Source organism: Stegodyphus dumicola, chromosome X1 (assembly GCF_044657685.1).
Source record: "Stegodyphus dumicola isolate Sdum_Otavi_A_Nest chromosome X1, ASM4465768v1".
In the NCBI taxonomy this organism is placed as follows: domain Eukaryota; kingdom Metazoa; phylum Arthropoda; class Arachnida; order Araneae; family Eresidae; genus Stegodyphus; species Stegodyphus dumicola.
The window spans coordinates 156,497,790-156,519,559 of record NC_140780.1 but is presented as its reverse complement, the minus strand read 5'-3'; the positions used below and the strand labels follow the sequence as shown (position 1 = coordinate 156,519,559).

The window sequence follows — 21,770 nt, the reverse complement described above, 5'->3', positions numbered from 1 at the left end:
TTCAAACTCATTAATATTTTGTTCAAACATTTTCTAATACACTCTGATACTGAATCATATTCTGTTCTCAGAGCTTACATACTAAATCATATTCAACAACACAAAATACAAAGAGTTTGTCTTCTTGTGTGTGGCAAGAGGGGCACACAGTCCTTTAATTTATGTGTAAATACTAATTACAGCTGCATCATAAATGATCTCATACCATGCCCTACTTTGCAGATCCTTAATGAAATTCCTTAATTCAATAATTTCTCATGCTTAAAGCAATCATTTGTTTTTGCCTACAGTCCTGATTTTATTTACTGTTCTATTCCATAACATGAATGTCAAGCACTCAATACTGAGGAGCTTCAGATCAATGGTTTGAACCCAGCTGACAAAATTTTTATATTTTTCATCCCTTATCTTCCAAATTTATAATAAGAAATATGTTCAGATAATATGTTATGCATATGTAATTTATAATATCATAACACATATTCATCATTACTGAATATATCATTTAAATGCACACCATTCTAAATGTGGAAATGCAAATAAATGCCTTTTCTTATACAGCTATGATTCCCCATGCTGTGCTCTACACTTTATAGCGGTGGAGTCTTCTGCAAAGAAGTGTACCTGGAAGGGAAAGGCTCCTGAACTTATTCACTTAACTGGTTATACATATATTTATTTACACACAAACTTTCAGCATCCACTAACTCAAACTGAAAAAAAAAAATTGATAGCAATTTCAAAAAAAAAAAAAAAAAAAAAAAAAAAAACCAGCAACTCATTCTCTTTCAGCCAATTTAATTTTTATGAAGAATATTCAGCAAGTACAGGAGATGAATGAAAGTTTCAAGATTGGCTCTATTTCTCTTCGCCAACCTAAACTGAATTTTCTGAAGGTATCAACATATCTGAACCTGCCGCTGAACAGCTGGCCACAAGAAGCATTTACTTTGTTTTGTCCAGGCAAATAAGGGAAATGTGATAATACACTGGAGAAGTGCAATTTAATGTTAAAACTAGCAGATCCAAAAGTCTCTCATACGAAACTTTCATATACTATGGAAATTCTGAAATGGATATTATGGTGAATCCCTTTACAAGGATGATACCCCTATAATGTTAACAAATAATATATATATATATATATATATCTGTCAGATTTAAAACCTGCTTGTTTGGTGCAAGAGTTTTTCTGAAGCACACTTTTTTGTTATGTTTCGCCATTGCTTTGTAACTCATTCTTATGCGAAAATAATGTTAAAAGCTTTTAAATAGATCTTACAACATATTTGTGAAGCTAGTAAGATAATGACTTTTTGTTTGCTAGCCCGATTTTTGAGAAACTAGAAGCATTCACCATAAGGAATGGAGTGCCAGTTTCTTCTAAGTTTGAAAGAAAATGAAAAAATTAGAAATATAGCATTGCAATCTGCAACAAAGAACTGAAAAAGATCACAATCAAACTTTTTGTAAGGTATCTTTAAAAGCTTCAAATTTTCTCCTGTAAGAATAGGATGAAAAGCAATGTTCAATCATAAAATTCTATTCTACTTAGAAAAAAAATATCTTTACCTTGCGCTCTAAAATTAATTGGTTTTTAAAGCTAGCGACAAAACTTTCTACTGCTAATAAGCAAGGTTTAAAGTTTTGTAAGAAGTGACACAACCGCAACATGTGACAATATACCTGCTGGATCTTAAACTAAAGGCAAATATAATTAGTTAATGCATGGAGATAAAATCGTATTATTTGATCACTGAAGAAAAATGGTAAAAAAAAATCTTATCATACGGCATCTCACACCAAACCTTTATTTTCACGGCTTAAACTTTTTTTTTACATGAGGATTTTCAGATCCCCAAATCCCAACACTATGTGTATATTAAATTAAAACAAATTGTTGGGAAAAAACTAATACACAAGTAATAATACCACAGAATTTTACTATAATACCTCCTGCAGGGTGCCAACAATAATAGAGTAAAGCTGTTCAGAAACTTTGTGGATCCCCATATTACTTGTAACAAAGTAAATGCTTAAATATGGGTGTCATTCATTGAAATAATTTGCCATTAATATAAATTTGAAAAGTTTAGCATGCATGACTTTTGGATCACCCTACATGAACAGCAGTGATAAAATACTTCAAATCACTTAACAACCATATGGTGGTGAAACAATTACAAAGATTACAGCATAATGTCAATGGCTAAATCATTTCAAAGATGGAAATGTGAGTAATTAAAAAAGCACAGCCATGAGGCCATCCATTGTGGTTATAAATGGCAACAGTGCTAAAACGACAGAACTGTTGAGGAAAAAATGAAGGATCATATTACGTATTTTTGAGCTCATTTCATATTGAATTTGCATGAACTGAACACTGTGTCAGGAATTTAGCAAGTGCATTTTATGTGACCAGGTGAAACCCAGAAATATTACAAAAAAGCAGAAGCTTTACGCAAAATAGTGCACGAACACTTGCTAAAATATGCACGATTATTCTGGATTTCATAACTACAGCATAAAGGGGAAAAAAGCAAATTTACCATTATAAGCTGCCATGAAAACAATAGTATGGTATGTGGAAATACTCAAATATACCACCACTAAGAAAATTCTGTTTACCTCACTCAGCAGGTTACGCTTTTGCAATTTTCAGTGAATAAAAATGTTTCTAAAATCCATTATATATGTAGTAGTTACAGTTCACACAGTTCAATTTCATTTCACTTGCGATCACCCACAGTTACTGCTAATTACTCCATGAAATACAAGTAGTTTGGAAAGCTCATATGGATTCTTTACCTCAGAAACATAGCCTCATATATTTAAGTTAACCAAACAGCCTACACACCAAGAAAGATGGCTCATTAACAAATATAGGGAACAAATTTTCTAGTGAAATTTAGCAGCAGACTTACAATGCTTACAATGAAATCATTGTCAGCAACAGCAAATATATAGTTATGAAACCAACACGTATCCAATAAAAATGAAAGACATTCCTCTCATGCTTGTGTAGGCAGCACACCCTTCCAGTAATATGAAAACTAGATATAATTGTGAGTAAGATTATCATGATGTTTATAAGAAATCTACTTATACAGTCAAACCTCTATTTCATGAAGACTGTACTTTACAAATTTCTCTATACAGCCAAACCTCTGAATAACACTGTATTTTATGGATTCCTCTATTTAGTGAAGGTTATCACATGACTCTGCCCAAGGTGATAACTTCCTTCTACAGAAAATTCCAAATAGCAATGAATACTTTCCCAAAGCTTTGGAATCGATGATTTTTCTTCCTAGTTTAAAATTATTTATTCATATGCTGCAAACAATATGTGCATGTATCTGTAGTTCTAAAAGATAGGTGGCTCATAAGCTGTTTTCATAGTCCATTCTAATTAAGGTATGAAGTGGAGGGAGGGAGATTCTCGAATGAGAAAAAATTGACCCAACCTATTGTTAAAAATTCACCAATCAATTCTGTTTCACAAACCAGTTTTATGGTACACAAGAGTCGCACTTTTTTTTTTTCATTCTCTTGTAATTCACGGTTTTCTGTGGCTAAAAGTTAGTTAAGTACTGAATGATAAAAATGCCAAAACAAGAGTGTCTAACATTAGAAAAAATGCTGATTCTCAATGAAGTGGACAATGGTGTGAAAAAGAAAGACACTGCCATAAAATATGGCACTTTGATAAACAGTTTACCGATCAATCATGAAACATTGGGGCAAAATTTCATCAAGTTTTGACTCCATGAATACAAGAGCCAAGCATTAGAAAGTGTGCATTTATGACGATGTTGATGAAGCAATGTTAAAATGGCTGTGCATATATAGAAAATGTGTACCAGTATTAGGGCCACTGACACTGGGAAAAGCAAGGGAGTTTGTCAGTTTTAGTAAGAGTGTGCTTCATGCAAGCAGAGGGTGGCTAGAGAAATTAAAACAAAAAGAAAAGTAAGAAAGGGGGTAGATATTGAAAGATGCGAGACACACTATCACTTTAAATGTAGTTCATAACAATTAAAACAAACTAAAATAACTCCTTGTCTTTTAATTGAGTTTATGCCATTTCCTTATGTAATTTTGATGTAATGGACATATTAAAAAGTGTAATTTTGCATTTATATCTAATTTTATTACTTTTTTACACTTAAAACAAATTATCACCTTAGATTTCGTTAAATAGAAATTGTACTGAAATATTAGGTTGTTGGGAACAACTGCAAGCTTTACAAATTGGCATATAGCCAACTCATACTATTTGTGCAAATTAAAAATGAAAAACATTTCTAATGACTTTCTTAGCATGACATGACTATTAGATTATACAGTAACAGCATGTGAATATTACTGACATATAATTAACATATATTAAACATAATGGGAAAAAAAATCCACTTCTCTAAGATTTTGTATTTTCTATTATTTTCATTCATAAAGAACCACTTAACCAGATAGCATTTTTATGATGATTATGGTCTAGTCTTATTCCATTTATGTATGCAACATATTCATATAAATTAATGTTTCAGGAATGGCTATAATTTTAGTGAAAATACTTATTGTACCTGAAATCTACAGGTAAAACCTTTTTGAAAGTTCCCTGAATTTTCAAAAGGCCAAGTGAACTTTCTATAAACACAATGTGAGACAGCTAAAGGCATTCAAAACTAAGAAAACATTTGCTTTAGTTTTAAATTAAATTAAAAAAAAAAAAAAAAAAAAAAAAAAAAAACTATTCAACCCAACACTTTCCATTAAAAATACACATTTCCCACTTTTACATTTTATATTCATGAAATTCAAATGCAATCGAGTTACCAACTTATGATTTGAATACACACATGCACATAACAAACCAGGGATTAACTTACTAGAAAAGAATATTAACTTTTATTAATGGGTGCACATTTTTAATCTTGTTAATCGTTAATTTATGTAAAGTGAATTAAAGAAATACTTATTTCAGAAGGTCTCATGGAATATATTTCAAAGCATGAAGAAAAGAAAAAGATTGTAAGATGGTTCATACATCCTTAGTTTTGAATACCTTAGATGACAGAGCAACATACTAATATATTCAGATGAAAAAGCTTCATGTATTTAGTACTTAGTACTAAATATATTTCAACAATTAAAATAATTTGAAACTGCACCTAAGTAAACTGGTTTTCCTCCTCCTCCAATGTGAAGCAAGTAACATGAAATAAAAGCACATCATATCATCATTAAGCATTGAAATGTAAAAAAAGCACGAAAATTCATTGTTAAAACATTCTTTTACAAATGAAAAAATATGACAACATAACAGATATCATGCCCACACTATTTATATAAAAACATAACATTATTGCTATGGTTTATTTTAGAAGTTGGAGATGAGTTAACCAGAGAATTAAATAATATAACAGGAAGTCAGAATAATTTTAAGAGGTGAAGAATTACATGCAGAATAAATTTGAATATTAAAAAATTATGATAAATATGTGCACAAGTGGACTAAACCCAGCAATACAAGGAATTCAATATAATTAAAAGCCCTGAGTGGCCTGCTTTCCACACTATACTATTATAGAAAACAATTAACATAATGTAAAATTTCTTAAATTTATAGGAAAAGGGGGGCAATATTGAAAGAAACTTTAAATCCAATTTTGAACAGATATTAGAAATGCATTATGAATCAAAAGGATACCTGGAAGCCGAGTGGACAGCACTTGATTCTCTAGTGTTCAAAAGCTTCGGGTTTCTTTTATGACGGTGAGAATCTGTATGTATTTCAGGAACCTGGTACTCTCTTGTTCTTTCCAAAATGGACAGTAATGACTGCAAACAAATTTGAAATTAAACCACAGTTGAAAAAACATGAACTTTTCCTACAAAAAGCATAGGAAAGCAAGTTATTTAAACTCAAGCTTAATAATTTTTAAGATTAAACAGAAGCTATCCAATTATATTTTCTAACAATATATGAATGCATATGAAATATTACCTACTGGTATATGTATATACTGTTTTCGTAAATCACATCTTGTTAAGCAAAATAATTTTAAAAAACTACATGTTAAAACGTAAATTTACCGACAAACATTCATATTATACTTGGACTTTACCTTAACCACCCAATGTCGAGTGGGACCATGATGACACAGATTTCTTAGAACTCTATGAAGCCTACCAGTATTCAATTGAGGCTCATCAACAAACAGCAAGACTAAAAGACATGCCAAAGCTTCATTATCCAGCAGATAGCGTCCACGAAGTCTCAGGGTGTTAGAAATAGCTGCACTGCTTAATCCAGAATTATTTCCTGAAGGACTAGATGCTCCTCGAGGTGATAAAGTATTCCAGGTCCACTGACCTCGATGTGGAAGACTGTGAATAGTATAGCGAGCTCCAACCCGACCTATCATAAAAAAGTTGCAAGAAAATTTAAAGCATAAATTATAAAATAAAGCAAAAAAGATTATGTAATTTTCTTTTTACTTTCTTTGCGAGTCTTAAATATTGTGATACTTATTGTCTTACACGTTCATTTTACTTTTTAATTAAGATTTTTCGCAAAGTAATCATATACATTTATTCTTTAGAAAGATACAAATTTTTTTTTAAACAATACTCTCAGCAATAAAAGACTGCAAAAAATAAAAATCATTTTAAAAATAGCAAACATACATCTTTCCAAATCATTTTAAAATATGGAATTCACAGCAAATTAAAAAGGAGATACATTAAAAATATAGTCCAATACGGTTAATTGGACCACTGGATAATTGAACCAGCTGAATTTTCAGACCGAAGCCTAAAAAACTGAAACAAATCCTATGTACACAGTGGGAAAAAAAAAAAAAAAAGAGGGGGGGGAACATTTCTATATCTCTCGTTATACTGGGCCGATTGACAAAACTCAAATTGCATTTTTCATATTTCAAAAGCGTGACTTAGGATATATATTAGATTATATATAGCATTGTTCCAATAGCAGATTTATATATAGCATTGTTGTATTTTGAAACAAAATTGGAATTTTCTAGAATAACACACCAATTTTTTTCCCTGCTTGTGTCTAGTGAAAAGTAGAGAAAATAAAGGGAAGATAAACATGTTAAGATTCTAGTATCAGAAGTAAAGCATTCAAATATTATGTTTTCATTGTTCTTCCAGACGTTCTCCAAAATGTAAGAAATTCATTTAAAACTTTCTGTAAAATACATCAATTACGAGTTGATACCATGGAGACATTTTTCATTTTGTCACATATTTCTCACATCTTCTAGAATCAAGGCTCTATAAATCTTGCCTTCAAATCCTTCTAAACTTTTCAAGCTGCAATGTCTAAAATAAAAAAAAAAAAAAAAAAAAAAAAAAAAAAAAAAAAAAAAAAATTATCCCTACAAATTTTGTAACAGTGAAAGGTCAGAAATAGTTTGGAAAAAAAAAGGAGAGGGAAAAAGTGTAAAATTAATTTTATAGAGAAAAACTGATGCGTATTCTGAGAATTCTAAATACTCTGAGACAGTTACATGAAAAAAACTTTTAGCATGAAAAAATTAAAAAGACATTTTTAATTAATTACATAGCTAATTTTGCTTTTGCTAAAAGCTGTATCGTAAATTGTGCTTTACAGTATTATACTTTGTTTATTTTTCAGATTCAAAATATTGTATAACAAGTTGCCAAAATGAAACTTTACATGACAGCGAAATATAAAAATGTTTTTTAATGTTATTTTTTAAATATAATTTCAGTATATTACCATTATTTTAATGAAATTTATCAATGTTACGATGTTTAAAAAAAATCGTCAAAAAATTCTCAGATCTCAGAATTAAAATTTAGCTATAGAAGCTGATCTTAAAATTGCCAAAATCTTGATAAGTGGCCAAATTTAGAACGGTTTAATAAAAGAATTCACATTCCCAAAAGCGAAAAGTTGTTTAAGGGCTCTTTATTAAAAAAAAAAAAAAAAAAAAAAGAATTTTGCTATGCTTATGTTTCACTTCCTGCTTAGAACCTCGAGTATCCCATCACTCTTATATTAAAAATAGAAACAAATTATAACCCATGAACCCATTCAAAAGATACGTCAATGAATCGCCAAAAATATTCCTCCAAAATGCTAATTCACACTCAAAATGGCAATCGCAAAAACAGACAGAAATTTCAGATGATTAAAATTAAGGCGCTTCTGCTGATTTCAGCCAAAATTAAGGACTTTTAAGGACAAAAAATCAATTCAAAAAAATCTAAGGACTTTTAAGGACTCTTAAGGACTGTACGAATACTGTAAATATAATTTCAACACGTTATAATTATTTTATTGATTTTCAATATTAAAATGTTTAAAAAAATCGTCAAAAAATTTCCCAGATGTCGGAATTTTTTTATAGAAATTGATCTTAAAATCGCCAAAATGTTGGTACGTCACCAAATTTTGAACCGTTTAATAAAAGAATTCACATCAACAAAAGTGAAAAGTTATTTAAGAGTTATTCATTAGAAAAGAATGAAATAAATTCGAAATGTTTATGCTTCACTTATTGCACAGAATCTCGAGTATCCCAACGTTTGTATTAGAAATAGGAACAAATTATAACCCATTCACCCATTTAAAGAGATAATCATATTTATCAGTAAATTGGCAAAAATATTCCTCCAAAATGCTAATTCACACTCAAAATTGCAGTCGCAAAAACAGGCAGAAATTTCAGATGATTAAAATTAAGGACCTTCTGCCAATTTTGGCAGAAATTATGGACTTTAAGACCAAACTTGGATTCCAAAAAACCTAAGGACTTTTAAGGGACCATACGAACCCTGTTTTTTATGCTTTACAGACTATTTATAAGTCTCATTTCATAAGGTAAATTCCTTTTTTAAACATTTCAGTAATATAAGTGTGGCAGGAGGTTCTGACATCTGTTATACGTTTTCATGCAATAATTTGTACGACACAGTCAATTTATATGTGAAATCACGACTGAGGAAAATTAAGAAATATAAGTAAATTGAAAATTAGAGGCAAAACTCCTCATCTTTCTTCTGCATTAAATTTGCCAATTATAAAGGAAAATTGGTATTTGTATGTTAACATGATGCTTAAGAACAAACAAAAAAAAAAGTGACCAATCATTAAATCCTATCCAAACAAGTACAAGTAACTACACAATTCCATTTCCTTGCGGTGGGGTGGGGGAACTACAGAAATTAGTACTTACCTGCTGTAATATGTTTCATGATATATCATTTTTGCTCGGTTAGCATGCAAGTATTGCAATTCTGAAGTTATAGATTAATAGTGTCCCCCCCCCTGTAGGATACACAGTTAACTGAAATTTTTAGTTTAACTATACATTGAATATTTACTAAAAGTTTTGCAGCAACGAAAACTCAAATCAAGAAGCAACAATTACCTAATATTTTTAACATTTACTCGTATTTTTTAACACTTCAGACCACCTTTTGTAGAAGACAGGCATTAAACAGAAACTGAAATATCAAACCACCCTATGAAAATGCACATGCAAATACAGCTCTCATGCCATTTTTTTTTTTTTTTTTTTGTTGTTTTCTTCACTACCAATAATTTTGCAATATACTTTTTTTAGGTTACCTTAAGATATTATATTAAAATTTGACAAGAACGAAATTTAGATGCATATGCTCAGACTATTAACTAAAAATATTATAATGAGTTATAAAACATACCAGCAGAACGTAAAATACGAGATAAAGCAGTACCAGCATGCGAGGAAAAGAAACGCTCCTGGATTTGTCGATGTCGGGCTTCAAGTTCTCTCCGCAATGCATGTGCCTCTGAGGTCAATTCTGGTGGCAGAAGAGCTAACAAACTATCATCCATATCAGCTAAAACCTAAGAAAGGAAATTAAAGCAATTTGATTGAATAGGTCATCCTTTTGAACTTTAATATTATAAAAAATGACTTGAAATTTATTGCTTATATTTAGAATTGTATAAAGTAGGCCAAGATTAAATATCTGTAAGCTTACTCAATGCACACAAAACATTACTAATAATTTCCCACCATTTTAATTCCCTAAAAGCAGCCAACTACGTATTTTATTAATTTTGTAATGGGATTAAAAAACATGAAGCAAACCACAGAACCACTTAAAGTTATGAAAATACTGAAAACAGAACCCACTAGAATACTGCAGCTTAAAAATTTATGATTAAAAATTAATGAAGCTTAAAATTAATGCAGCTTAAAAATTAATGATTCTTAATAAAAATAATTCATACTAGAAATGCATGGCTTATTGCACTCCCAAAGAATCTTAGTCCCATCCTAATGAGAGGGAAAAGTATTCTTCATGTCTTAAACAACTATAGATTTATCCGTAATGCTACACTAAGCTGCATGTTTCAACACAAAAAACAAAACTGATTTTGGAATGACATACTGACTCTTTTTCCACTTTGATTTTGTTCCATGGCTCCACTTCTAAACTAATAACACATTACATTCTGTATGTACATGTAATCAAAGATTAATTTCACTTTCCTTTTACTTTAAAGCACTGACAATTAACAAAAATGGATTACTTACCTGTAAACTGATAAAATTGTAAATTATTCTGAATATTCATGTTAAATTTTAAAATACTGGAACAGTTTTATAAAAATCAAGCTGCATTAAACAAGGGGCTCTGAAAACAATAATACTAATGTAACCCTACAACATGAACTGATTTTGTAATGGTAGAAATCACAAGTTAAAAAAAATTAAAGAGCACAAACATTAGTTATTCTGAATACTTCAATTTTGGACTAACTTGCTTCTAACTAATCAGATGGTTATTATTAAAAATCATTTGACTTTATGCTTATGAGATGCAAACCTAAGTCCTCAAGACAGAAAGGTAAGCATTAAGAATACCTAAAAAACACATGTAACAAATCCCAGTTTCAGGAACCATTTCAAAATACACTTAAATTAAACAAACCAGAAAAACACAAAATAACTTCAGTGTTTCTATATTGGCAAACTGGCAAATAAATTTACATTACTCTAAATAATTTTTATCTCAATCTGAAACATAGCCTTTATTTTGAGAAATAGTTTATGCACCAATGAAAAGCAAAAGCATTCATTAAGTGGATTTATACATGTGAATGTAATTGGTGAACACTACTAGTTTAAACTATTTTGAACTTTTAGAGAGGTCAGTCAACTACATGTTCATTTCATGGATATTTCTGTCTCTTACATTTATAAGATATTTCTCCCGCCTTCTTAGCATGCCTTCGTGATGAAATGGTCAGCACGCTTATCATATATTCATGAGGTCCGAGGTTTGAGTCTTGGCTAGAGCATTGCTAATTCTTCCTGTCTCCTGCTTCAAATAACTTACCGTGTCTACAGTGGCACCCGAACTAAAAAAGGTGGTGGATGATGACTCTCTACCACCAGGATTTGGCGATTCGGTCCCCTAATCCTCAGTCGGCCTTTAAAAGTGAGAGTACATACGGTATTCTCCCACACTCTTAGAACATTTTCGTGGTGTAATGGTCAGCATGCTCGGCGTGTATTCGAGAGCTCCAAGGTTCAAGTACTGGCGAGGGCACTGCTCCTTTTTCATCTCTCCTGCTTCAAATAACCTAATGTCTCTACACATTAATATTAACTTTTCCTTTAAATATTACCTATGCACAGACATATTTATCACATATTTTGGCATAATGAACTAATTATCAGAGCTAAATATTTTTAGGTGCATAAATGCAACTATATTACACATCTTTGTAAATATGAGAAAAATATTAAAGAATTCATCGACTTTTTTTACAATTAAATTTAATAAAATTTGAAAAAAAAAGTTCTTTGAACTTTTCCAATATTTTATTATATATTATATACATTCAAAATTAGCATTAAAGGAACCCAAATATTGCATAGCAGAATTCTTGAATATACTGGAAACTACTTGAAACTAAAAAAAACTTTTATAAAAATAAACAAACCTTTACAAAAATACATATTTTTAAGAGTAACTCAGAAAGTAAAATTTAAATTGCTTATACTTTCCAACATTTGGTCCTAACAAGAACAAATGAAAATTCATGTATCAGAACCTTTTCTTTAAATGTCGCGCTTGTTTCTCATTTCGAAAAATTGAAAATTTGCCACTGAAAAGTGGTGTGAAATGTCAAATTTTACGTCCCTAGGGTCTTAAATGCTTTACTCTTTCAAAGATCTTTCTTTTGCGGCATAGATGCACCCCTCTGAGAATCCATTAAACTACACACAAGAATCTTTGTTGCAAATAGGAGGCGATTTCTTAACCTTTTCGCGATGGCGCACCTTTGTTTAAGACGCTCAAGCGGGACGGAAGAGAATCGAAGGCAGTCACCGTACAGGACGGAGGTTTTGCATCGCTAAGCCTAATTTTATAACAAAAATCAGAAAAACAAAAGTTTCGCTTCTAGCATCGTAATTTTTGGTATCATTTTAGATTATTACTTGAGCTCTTATATATGTTAAAATTAGCCCTTAAAACATTTTTTTTTCTTAATTTTACATGAAAATATACTTAAAAAATTGCTTATCTTGTAAAATAATTTTCGGAAGCGCTTTTCAAATTATTCCAAAGTTTTAATTGATAAAATCCATTTAAAGTTTAAAGATAAAGTTTAAAATAAATAAAAAACACACAATAAAGACTATTTACAGTAAGAAGTAACAAAATTTAAAATGAAAACGAGTGTGGTAAATCTCGAAGGTATCACTTTGTAACTCTTAGAAAAAGTATCACTCTTTAACTCTTTAGAAAATGAATCAGTATTCTCATAAGCGTTAGTAAATGGTTCACTACCCACACTAGGGTATTCTTCTGATAAATAGCGCCTTCCCACCATAATAGACTGGAGGTGAGGCTTTCCTAAATAAAAAAAGAAGGAATGGAAATATATCTGAAGGCAATGCAAAATGTAAAAAAACTCCGCACAGTAACCCTAAAAGACCATACATAGTAGAAGGAAAAAAATAGAATAAAAAAAGGAATTGGATATAAATCAGACACGAGAATGTTTTCATTAGCACGCGGCGATTTAAAGAGCCCACCTCCGTTTACGCATTCCCTCCGCCCCCCACCCTTGAACCGCTGATGAGTAAAATACCAAAGTCAAGCAGAATATATCAAAACTCAAGGTCAGAAACCTAAAACTGTGTTCATTTCAAAAGTAATGGACACAGGATGCCATCTAGTGGCCTTCAGAAAAATGTTCCACCTTAAAATGCGTATATGCATCACCCGTCCTCTGAATGCGATCTTTACTGATGCGTGGATGGGATGCCCGGCTGTAAGAGACGTTCTTAGGGGATGCGTATATGGGACGCCCGTCCTGAAAGGGTTAAAGGAGGAAAAGCATTCGGTTCAAGACTCCCCGTCCTTTGGTAGGTTTTACTACTACCAAAGCCCTGGCCTCAAAAGGTTAATTATATACTGTTAAAAATACTAATTATAATTCGTAAGTCATTAAAAAAATTTTTTTTTTTGGTACAAAAAGGGTCCTACGACGAGTTTATCTCATAGTCGGCTTTTATTAGACAAAGCTCTTCACAGAAGCCCACTATGAGTTGGTTCGTACAGACACGCTTTGACTTGTTGCCTCGGTACAGATAAAACAAACGTTAAGTGAGTAAGTAACTCGTAGCGGCACAAAGGTGGCAAGTTGAAAAACTATGAGATAACTCGTATTGGGTGTCCGGAAGAAGAGAGCTAATACAAGTTATCTTGTGTTGGGCACTTAACGTGTTAAAACATAATTATGCCTTATAATTAATTAATTGTTAACCCCTTCGTGGCGGGTAGCGAAACGCACGCTTATCGCAGAGGCCGGCAGAGTCTTACGCGAGCATCTGTCCAGAGCCGGGGGCTTTTTTGCTATTAAGTCTAAATCCATGAAATTTCCGAAGTATCAACGCATTGTTTAATAATGCTCTATAGAGTATTTAAACGGCTTATGCTTTATAGATATTTTTATATATACTTTAATTACCTTATTTCTTGTTTAAATGCATATTTTACATATTTTATTTTCATTACTCGCCATTTTATGAATTTTAACATTATACATCTGAAAACTAAATATATTACTTAAAATTCTCTTTTCGTATGAAAAATTTGAAAACGGGGATCTACACACAGTCCTACGTGACATTCCTTGCACTCATAATAACTCATTTGCCGTTTTGGAGGATTTTTCCGGGAATGTGAACAAACGAAGCATCATCGTCTCTTTGTTCAGAAGAGACTGATAAAAAAATAGTCCAATCAGAAATTGATGTGTTTCAGAATCAATATCTGAAATATTTTGCATCATTTCTGCTATTTCATGCTCTGTTAAACATTTTCGACGCTTCGACATTGCAACGGTAAAAACAGAAAGAATTCACATCTAACAAGATCTAATTATTTGCTAAAAACTGAACTGCAAACCGAAATACTCAACGCTTTAGCGCATATAAAACTTCTACTTACAATAAACAACTACCACGTGCGAATAAAGTGCGATTTAAAGAGACGTAATAAATCACGCCATTCAGAAACATTTAGTTCCCCTTTTGTTTATATAATCAAAAACATGTGTATGTGAGTCATCCTTCTCTCATGTGGAGTAGAAGGTCTAATGTACATGTATCTGAAACCATATGGACATACAGTGCCATCTTGTAGCAGAAATTATAGTTTTTAAAACGTTCCAGGACACTGGCACAAATACGTGACAATCGGGGCTGAACGGGAAAAATGCTCTGGCACGCCTGCGTGTCGGCCAGGAATTGAGTGTGTTCATTGCTGGCACGTAGATGTGACAGTCGGCGCGAAGGGGTTAACTTTATGTCTAATAGTTTTATACTAGTTTTTACTATCCACAGATAGGTAGAATAATAAAATAAGACTTGCTGTTCTTGAACAATGGTACTAGGACTCGGAACCCATCTGATCAATAAAATTATCAGTTAATTTTTTCTATAATTCTACAGGCAATTTTGTAATAGTTTTTACTATCTACAGATAGGTAGAATAATAAAATAAGTTACTGTTCTTGATTAACGGTACCAAGATTTGGAATCCATCTGATCAACAAAATCTTGGTGCAATATTTGACATTGTTAGTCAAAATTCACCAAATTTCTCCCATGCTTTACATAACAAGTGGAATCAAAATTCGATATTAAGTAACTGCAAAACTGTTTCCAGGGTTTTGTAAAATTGTGCTTCAGATCTATTCACAACTGGCTACATTTACAACTGACAGTAAAAAACATTTCAAATGAATCATTTTCCACCCCATTCTTCTAAATGTTGATCTTTCAGTCCTTTCAAATTTATCATTCAAAGTAAAGTTACTGTAATTTTTCCTTTGAAAAGATAGGTTGAGATTGTTTACAGTTTCTCAATAATATCTGATAAAATAGCTGAGCTTTAATAGATATAAGTTATTCCGAAAAAAGACTCAAATGGAAGGCAATTTCAGATTTTTAATTGGTCAAAAACATAATTCTGTCTTTCAATAACAATAATCTTAAACTTCTTTTCATTCATCTTACTTCTGCAAATAAAATTTTTGCATTCGAAGTTCACGTTCTTTGGAGATTTGAAAACAAATTCTTGTTAAGGTATGGCTATAAATAACATACTTGCCAACCTATGACACTCAAAAATCAGGAGATTTTTTAAAGAAATCAGGAGATTTTTCACAATGTTAAAAAGACTTTTTAAATGATAAAAATATAGTTTTTAATAATGAATTAACTTTAAATAGTTACTAAGTCTTAAATGAAAGCAAAACAAAAATACCTTAGACATAAAAAACATTTTTATTACTTTCATCGTTTAAAAAAAAAAAAAAAAAAAAAGGCACTTTCATCAGTTTTCATACAAATGTTATGGACAGTGGCAGATTTTGCTCTCGTTAAGAAAGAAACTTCATAATTTTGTTCATAGCAATTGCCACGTAGGCCTGCTTTCGCTAATAAAAGTTTTTCTAATGTGTCATCACTAATATTAGATCTAAATTTAGTCCTCATTTTCGCAACAACACTGAAAATCCTCTCACACACCGCATTACTATGGGGAACTGTCAAGATGGCCAACATAATTCTAGAGAGTTCACTATATTTTAAAATTCCATCAGCACCTTTCAATTTTCCAATTAACCTCCACTGGGTGTCAATCCTAGCTGATTTTATAACTTCATCCAAGTTTTCTAATTGTAAACTGCAAAATTGCGACTGCAGTATATCAGTAGCAACATCAATATCATCTTTCATGACTAAACGAAGTAACACAGGAAATCTGTTCAAAAAGTACCTTATATCAAAAAAAGATGCATTTGCTAGAGCAGAAACATCAGCAACTTTAGCATGCAAAATCACTTCATCGTTGACTGGAAATTTATGTAGTGAGTAATTACATATTCGACAGAAGTAACTTCTAACATGAAGATAAAACTTATTTTTGTCTTCTTCTGAAAGTTCTTCCACTACTTTTGTAGTTGCAGCTCCTATTACCAAATCTTCATCTTCCTTCTGATTTTCTGTTTCACCACAAATCACATCATATATAGAATTACAAGACAAAACACAGATTGGTTTTACAAACTTTGATAAAATGTCTTTAAACAGATCATAAATCATTGATTGCAAAACACGAATTAATGGAATTCTGCTTTGTAGAATTGTGTTCAGAACATCGAATGATGGCAAAATGAATTGTAAAAAAAAAAAGCAAAAAGCTTTGTTAAGGTCCGAAGAAAAAAACATAAACATTCGTTCTTCACAAGATAAACTTACAGTAATCGGAAAATGTTTCGTGTGTTGAGCAATTTTTTTTTTATTTTGAGAGAAATTTGTATCAGCTTTACGCTTATATTTTGCAGTATTATTTTGAGAACTGCCAGTTGAATTGCTGAATGATGCAGAAATTACAAAAAATCAAAATTTTTCTCATTTCAGTATTATGCAGCTGTTGGAACTGTTTCAATTTTTCCTTTCTTTTAGAACTCCTTTTAAGATAATAATAAATATCAACAACGTGTTCATCCACATTTAATGGTAAAGAAGCTGCCCCTTTTTCAGCTGCTAAATTTAAGAGGTGACAGGTGCACCTCATAATCTGCAAATCTGAATTTGCCTTTCTTGAGATGCCTGCAACACCAGTCTTCAAACCTACCATTACTGGTGCATTATCGGCACCAAGCGCTAAGCAATTATCCAGAGGGACTGCATTTTATTTTAAAGTTTTAATAATTAGCTGTGCTATATTAAAGCCTGTCGAATGTCCTTCTAAAGTGGGGTCAGAAAGTAAACTGCACTCAATTTCTGAAGACTCTGGATTAAAAAAAGAAACAACAATTGGATACAGTTTTGAATTGGTATTATTGCATCCATCCGTAGAGAGGCAGAACGGAGCTGTTTTAATGCAATCAATAACTGAAAATTTATTTTGCAAACCCATTTCTTTAACAATTGCACCTGTTTTGGTCCTTGCACTTAAGTATTTCTTAGCGATTTCACTATCGGGAAACATTTTTCTAAATAAAGCTGCAGCGTAATCCGATGCATTCAGTGGCAGGTTGTGCTCCAGTAAAAAGGCAGAGAACAGACATTCTGCATTAATCACTTTTTGGTCTTTTGTTTCCGAAGAAAAATTTAATTTTTTGTTTTTTCAAAACAACTCATGTTGTCCTTGTGTTTTTGTGTACGTACATGTTTGAGAACATCTGCCCTTCCACCAAGCGAAATCGAAAAATCGCAACGACAGATGAGACACATCGCAAATTTATTACATTTCCTTGAAGAAATAATGGAAGGAAAGTCAACTGTGTACGATTTTTGAAACGTGCACGAGTATTTCACCTTTCTCGCAGACATATCAAAAGATGATAATTTCTAAAACTATTTCCTAAAGGCACGTGTACTCACACAACTCAGGACAAGATGAACGAAATAGCGAAAGAACATCCAAAGAACGGCCAATGGCCTTGAGCTTGCTTTGTGCTCATTGGACAACTGGAGAACAACGTTGCTGGATACGTATGCTGTCAATCAGAAAGCAGAAATTCTCATCTGATTCGCAAGGTTTCATTTTAGATATAATCTAGAGAAAATTCAGTTGCTTTCAGACATCCAAAATCACTTTTTTTTTTTTTTGTTCATATAACGAAGTATTAAGCCAAGTTCCATAAAAATCATGAGAAATATTAAGAATAAGAAAAATTCGGGAGAAATATATTGTAAATCGGGTTGGCGGGAGAGCGGTCGAAAATCGGGAGAGTTGGCAACTCTGAAATAAAGTTAATAATTTTGATATAATCTTGAAGCACATCATCAAGTTTCGATACTAATATTTTTCTGCAAGAACTAACTCAATCAGGCAGTGTATAAAGTAACAATGATCATTACTAGCAGGTTTAATAAGCGATTTAAAAACAAAATTTTTGTTCATCATTTCTTTTGCCCTATCAGGGCATAGTGCAATGCAATTTTTTTCATAGCAAACCCTATGTTAAAAGATTTGTGTACTTTACAAAGTATGTTTTCCCCTTTTCTATGTTCTCCCACTGGACAATAAAATAACAATTCTTCATCAACGTTTTTCTAATGTTTCAGACATATACTAACAATTAAAAGTAACAATGATCATTACTAGCAGCTTTAAAAAGCGATTTAAAATCAACATTTTCGTCCATCATTTCTTTTTCATTATCAGGGCAATTTTTTCATAGTAAACCTTAAGTACAATGCAATTTTTTCATAGTAAACCTTAAGTTAAAAAATTTTTAAACTTTCCTAAGTATGTTTTCCTCTTTTCTATGTTCTCCCATTGGATGATAAAATAACAATTCTTCATCAATGTTTTCCTGATGTTTCAGACACATACTAACAATTAAGCGATTTTGGAAATATCAGTTGTTTCATCCAACTGCACTGTAAGTTGTTTAATTTTGTCCTCACTAATTTAAGAAATTCTATCAGTGATAGTGTCAATTAAAAATTCCTTTGCCATTTTAACTCTGAAGCAGTCCTCTCATTTTAATCACAATAGGTAACAAAAGCTCTTTTCTGATTATGTATAGCTTATTATTTTCAGGAATGAGATATGAAGCTTTGTACAACACAAGTAAATATTTTTTGTTATAAGTCAAAGATTTAATAAAATATTTTCTTTATTTGAAGATTTTTAACCATCATTCAAAATGTTTTTCCGGTTTATTGACATATGAAGGACAAATCAATTCAAGATAAGATTTCAAATTTGACGGTTACATACTCTCCATAAAGAAAATGTTGTTTTCAATTAAAGAGAAAAAAAAAAAAAAAAAAAAAAAAAAAAAAAAAAAAAAAACAGGTCATTCTTTACCATTACAGTTGCTGAATGTGAAGCCAAATGAGAGAAATATCTCACCACATCATCTTACATAAATCTTTCTGATTACTAGATCCTGCTTTAAGAGACTTTATAGCAGTGTCATCTGTTTCATTGCATTTATTACTCAAATGACCACTTCTACAGGCGTAAATACTTTTATTATAAAATATAAAGATCTCATAATAATTATTCAAATAAATACCAACCTTTGTCAACTAACGGTAAAATATTGAATTGTTCTTGCAATGAAGCAGACACAACGGTCTACACCAGAACGCCTAAAGTATACTGAAAGCTACACTAGTGCAGCAGCGCCAACCTTATTCTCAGCATACCTGTGTCATGCAGAACGTTATGTACTGTTTGTTTGTAACATATCTTGATTCTGAAGTAACTTAAATGCTGAAATTTCAAAGCAACACTATTATTATAAACTTGGTGATATTTTTCAATACGTAAATATCACATACAGCTCAACTTGGCCCTTACAACAATATAATAATTTTACCGTATAGAATTTTAATGCATTAATCTAATTTGTAATTAATTTAACATAATCAAAGTACTGAATTTTATGAAGTCAAGGAAAAAATGTAATAACTACTGTAAAAATTTTCTTTTATGCTAGGAAAATGCATCTTTTTAACCAATTAATTGTAAAAATTAATTTACAATTTCTTTCTATCAATTAAGTAAAAACTGCATATATTTTATACAAATTAAATCTTTCTGCTTTTTTTCTTCTGCTAATAAAATTTGCATTCTGAACTCAAATGACCACATTCCAAATAATAAGCTCCTGTGGTATAATATAGCTTTTGTAGCCAGTGTGATTTAATACACAATGGTTAAACAAGCAAAACCTTGCAATTCTACATTAAGAAGTATCAAAATTATCAGCCCAAAAAATAATTCGTAAATCCTCCATTGTTGATCATTGCACCACAATTTCCATTTCTCCGCAGCCGAAATTATTCAAATATCAAATCAGATTTTCTAGGACAATCTGCATCCATAAAAAAACTTATCATTTTTGGTTAATGACTCAAATTCTAATTCAACTTTACTGCCAGCTTATACAAGAATTTGCTTCTTTTTGTTCACTATTTTAATAAACAAATGGCACTATAGACTTCATTTTTTAAGTGTTAACCAGAATATTCTTGAATTTCACTCTGCTGCTCTCATGTAAGCACATACTTCTTTTTCATCATTTTCACTAATGTAGCTGAAGAAATGGTTCCCTTTAACTTTAAAAACTAGTCCTGCAAATCTATCCATGTTACCCCAAAATAAAATGATTTGGAAAAAGACAGGGTGGTACAAACACAGACTATGAGCACAATTTGTAATGGGTCTGCATAACTCTTAAAATGGAAGTAAATTATAGGCTGAGAATGCACCAATATTGTTTTCTCAAATTAACCCTTAGCCTGCCGAGCGATTTTCTGTGAATCCCTTTAAAACTGTCGCTAGTTTCACACTGAACTTCCCGAAAATGTCGCAAAAATAACCCTAAACATCTGAAAATTGTCAGGCAGTTCTTTTGTTATTTCCCATCCCTCCCAGAATTTTACTTCAATGATTCTGCTAAGTGAGATTAATTACTAGATATTGTCCCGTAGATGTCAGCTGTGAAGAGAATTGCAAAAGTCTAGAATCTTTGTGATGGCCGTCTCAATGCCGCAGGTACAGCTGCGAAACTTAAAAGTTTACTTCCCTAGAACAATCTCATTTTCAACTAAATTGGTTTTAAAACTTACCCAGTTAAATTTTTAATTATTATGTATTTTTAACCTAAGTAAGCTAAATCTGTATGTGACTGTTATCACCTGAATTTCAATGCAGACTGATTAAACTGCTATCACTAAATTCTATTCTGACAAATATCTCTTTCATTCCTTCTGAGATATTGCTGAAACATTTCGTATTATTTCCGATTTTCTGTCTGTATTTTTGTCATTAATTAAAAATATTTAAAACTTTCAACACTTTCCTATATTCTTCAACTGCATGCAAATAATAATTATTTTAAATAATTTCTTTTTGCCCTAATTATTACGTAGTTTTAAGAGTAATAAACGGAACATTTGAATGTTATTTAAGGGTGATAATATTAATATTAAATTTGGATTTTACTTTTTATATACATTCAAGATATTCAGAAAGGGAATTATAACCTGAAACTGTTTTCAGTGTATCATAAATTTATCGACTCAATTTAAAAATTATTGCTTTCTTGTCCAAGAAACACTAGTAAACTTTATCTGAAATAGGAAAGATGAGACATATTAAAAAAAAGCAATTAATTTGAAAGTCAAACAATAAAAATCAGCGTTATATTTTCAAATTTC

General features: G+C 31.2%; 1 protein-coding gene across 2 annotated transcripts in view; it reads right to left on the bottom strand.

Annotated features, from left to right (window-relative positions):
- The window catches only part of HUWE1 (HECT, UBA and WWE domain containing E3 ubiquitin protein ligase 1), a 595,188-nt gene that overhangs the window by 125,277 nt on the left and 448,141 nt on the right, over nucleotides 1-21,770 (bottom strand). The window contains exons 69-72 of one of the 2 annotated variants that reach the window (XM_085806998.1): nucleotides 9,727-9,892; nucleotides 6,132-6,424; nucleotides 5,714-5,844; nucleotides 5,175-5,198 (exon numbers count right to left, since the gene is read on the bottom strand). In XM_085806998.1, the coding sequence (XP_085663124.1) occupies nucleotides 5,175-5,198; nucleotides 5,714-5,844; nucleotides 6,132-6,424; nucleotides 9,727-9,892 (614 nt within the window). The remainder of the gene's footprint in view (nucleotides 1-5,174; nucleotides 5,199-5,713; nucleotides 5,845-6,131; nucleotides 6,425-9,726; nucleotides 9,893-21,770) is intronic. The other variant, XM_085806999.1, reaches the window with a different exon arrangement.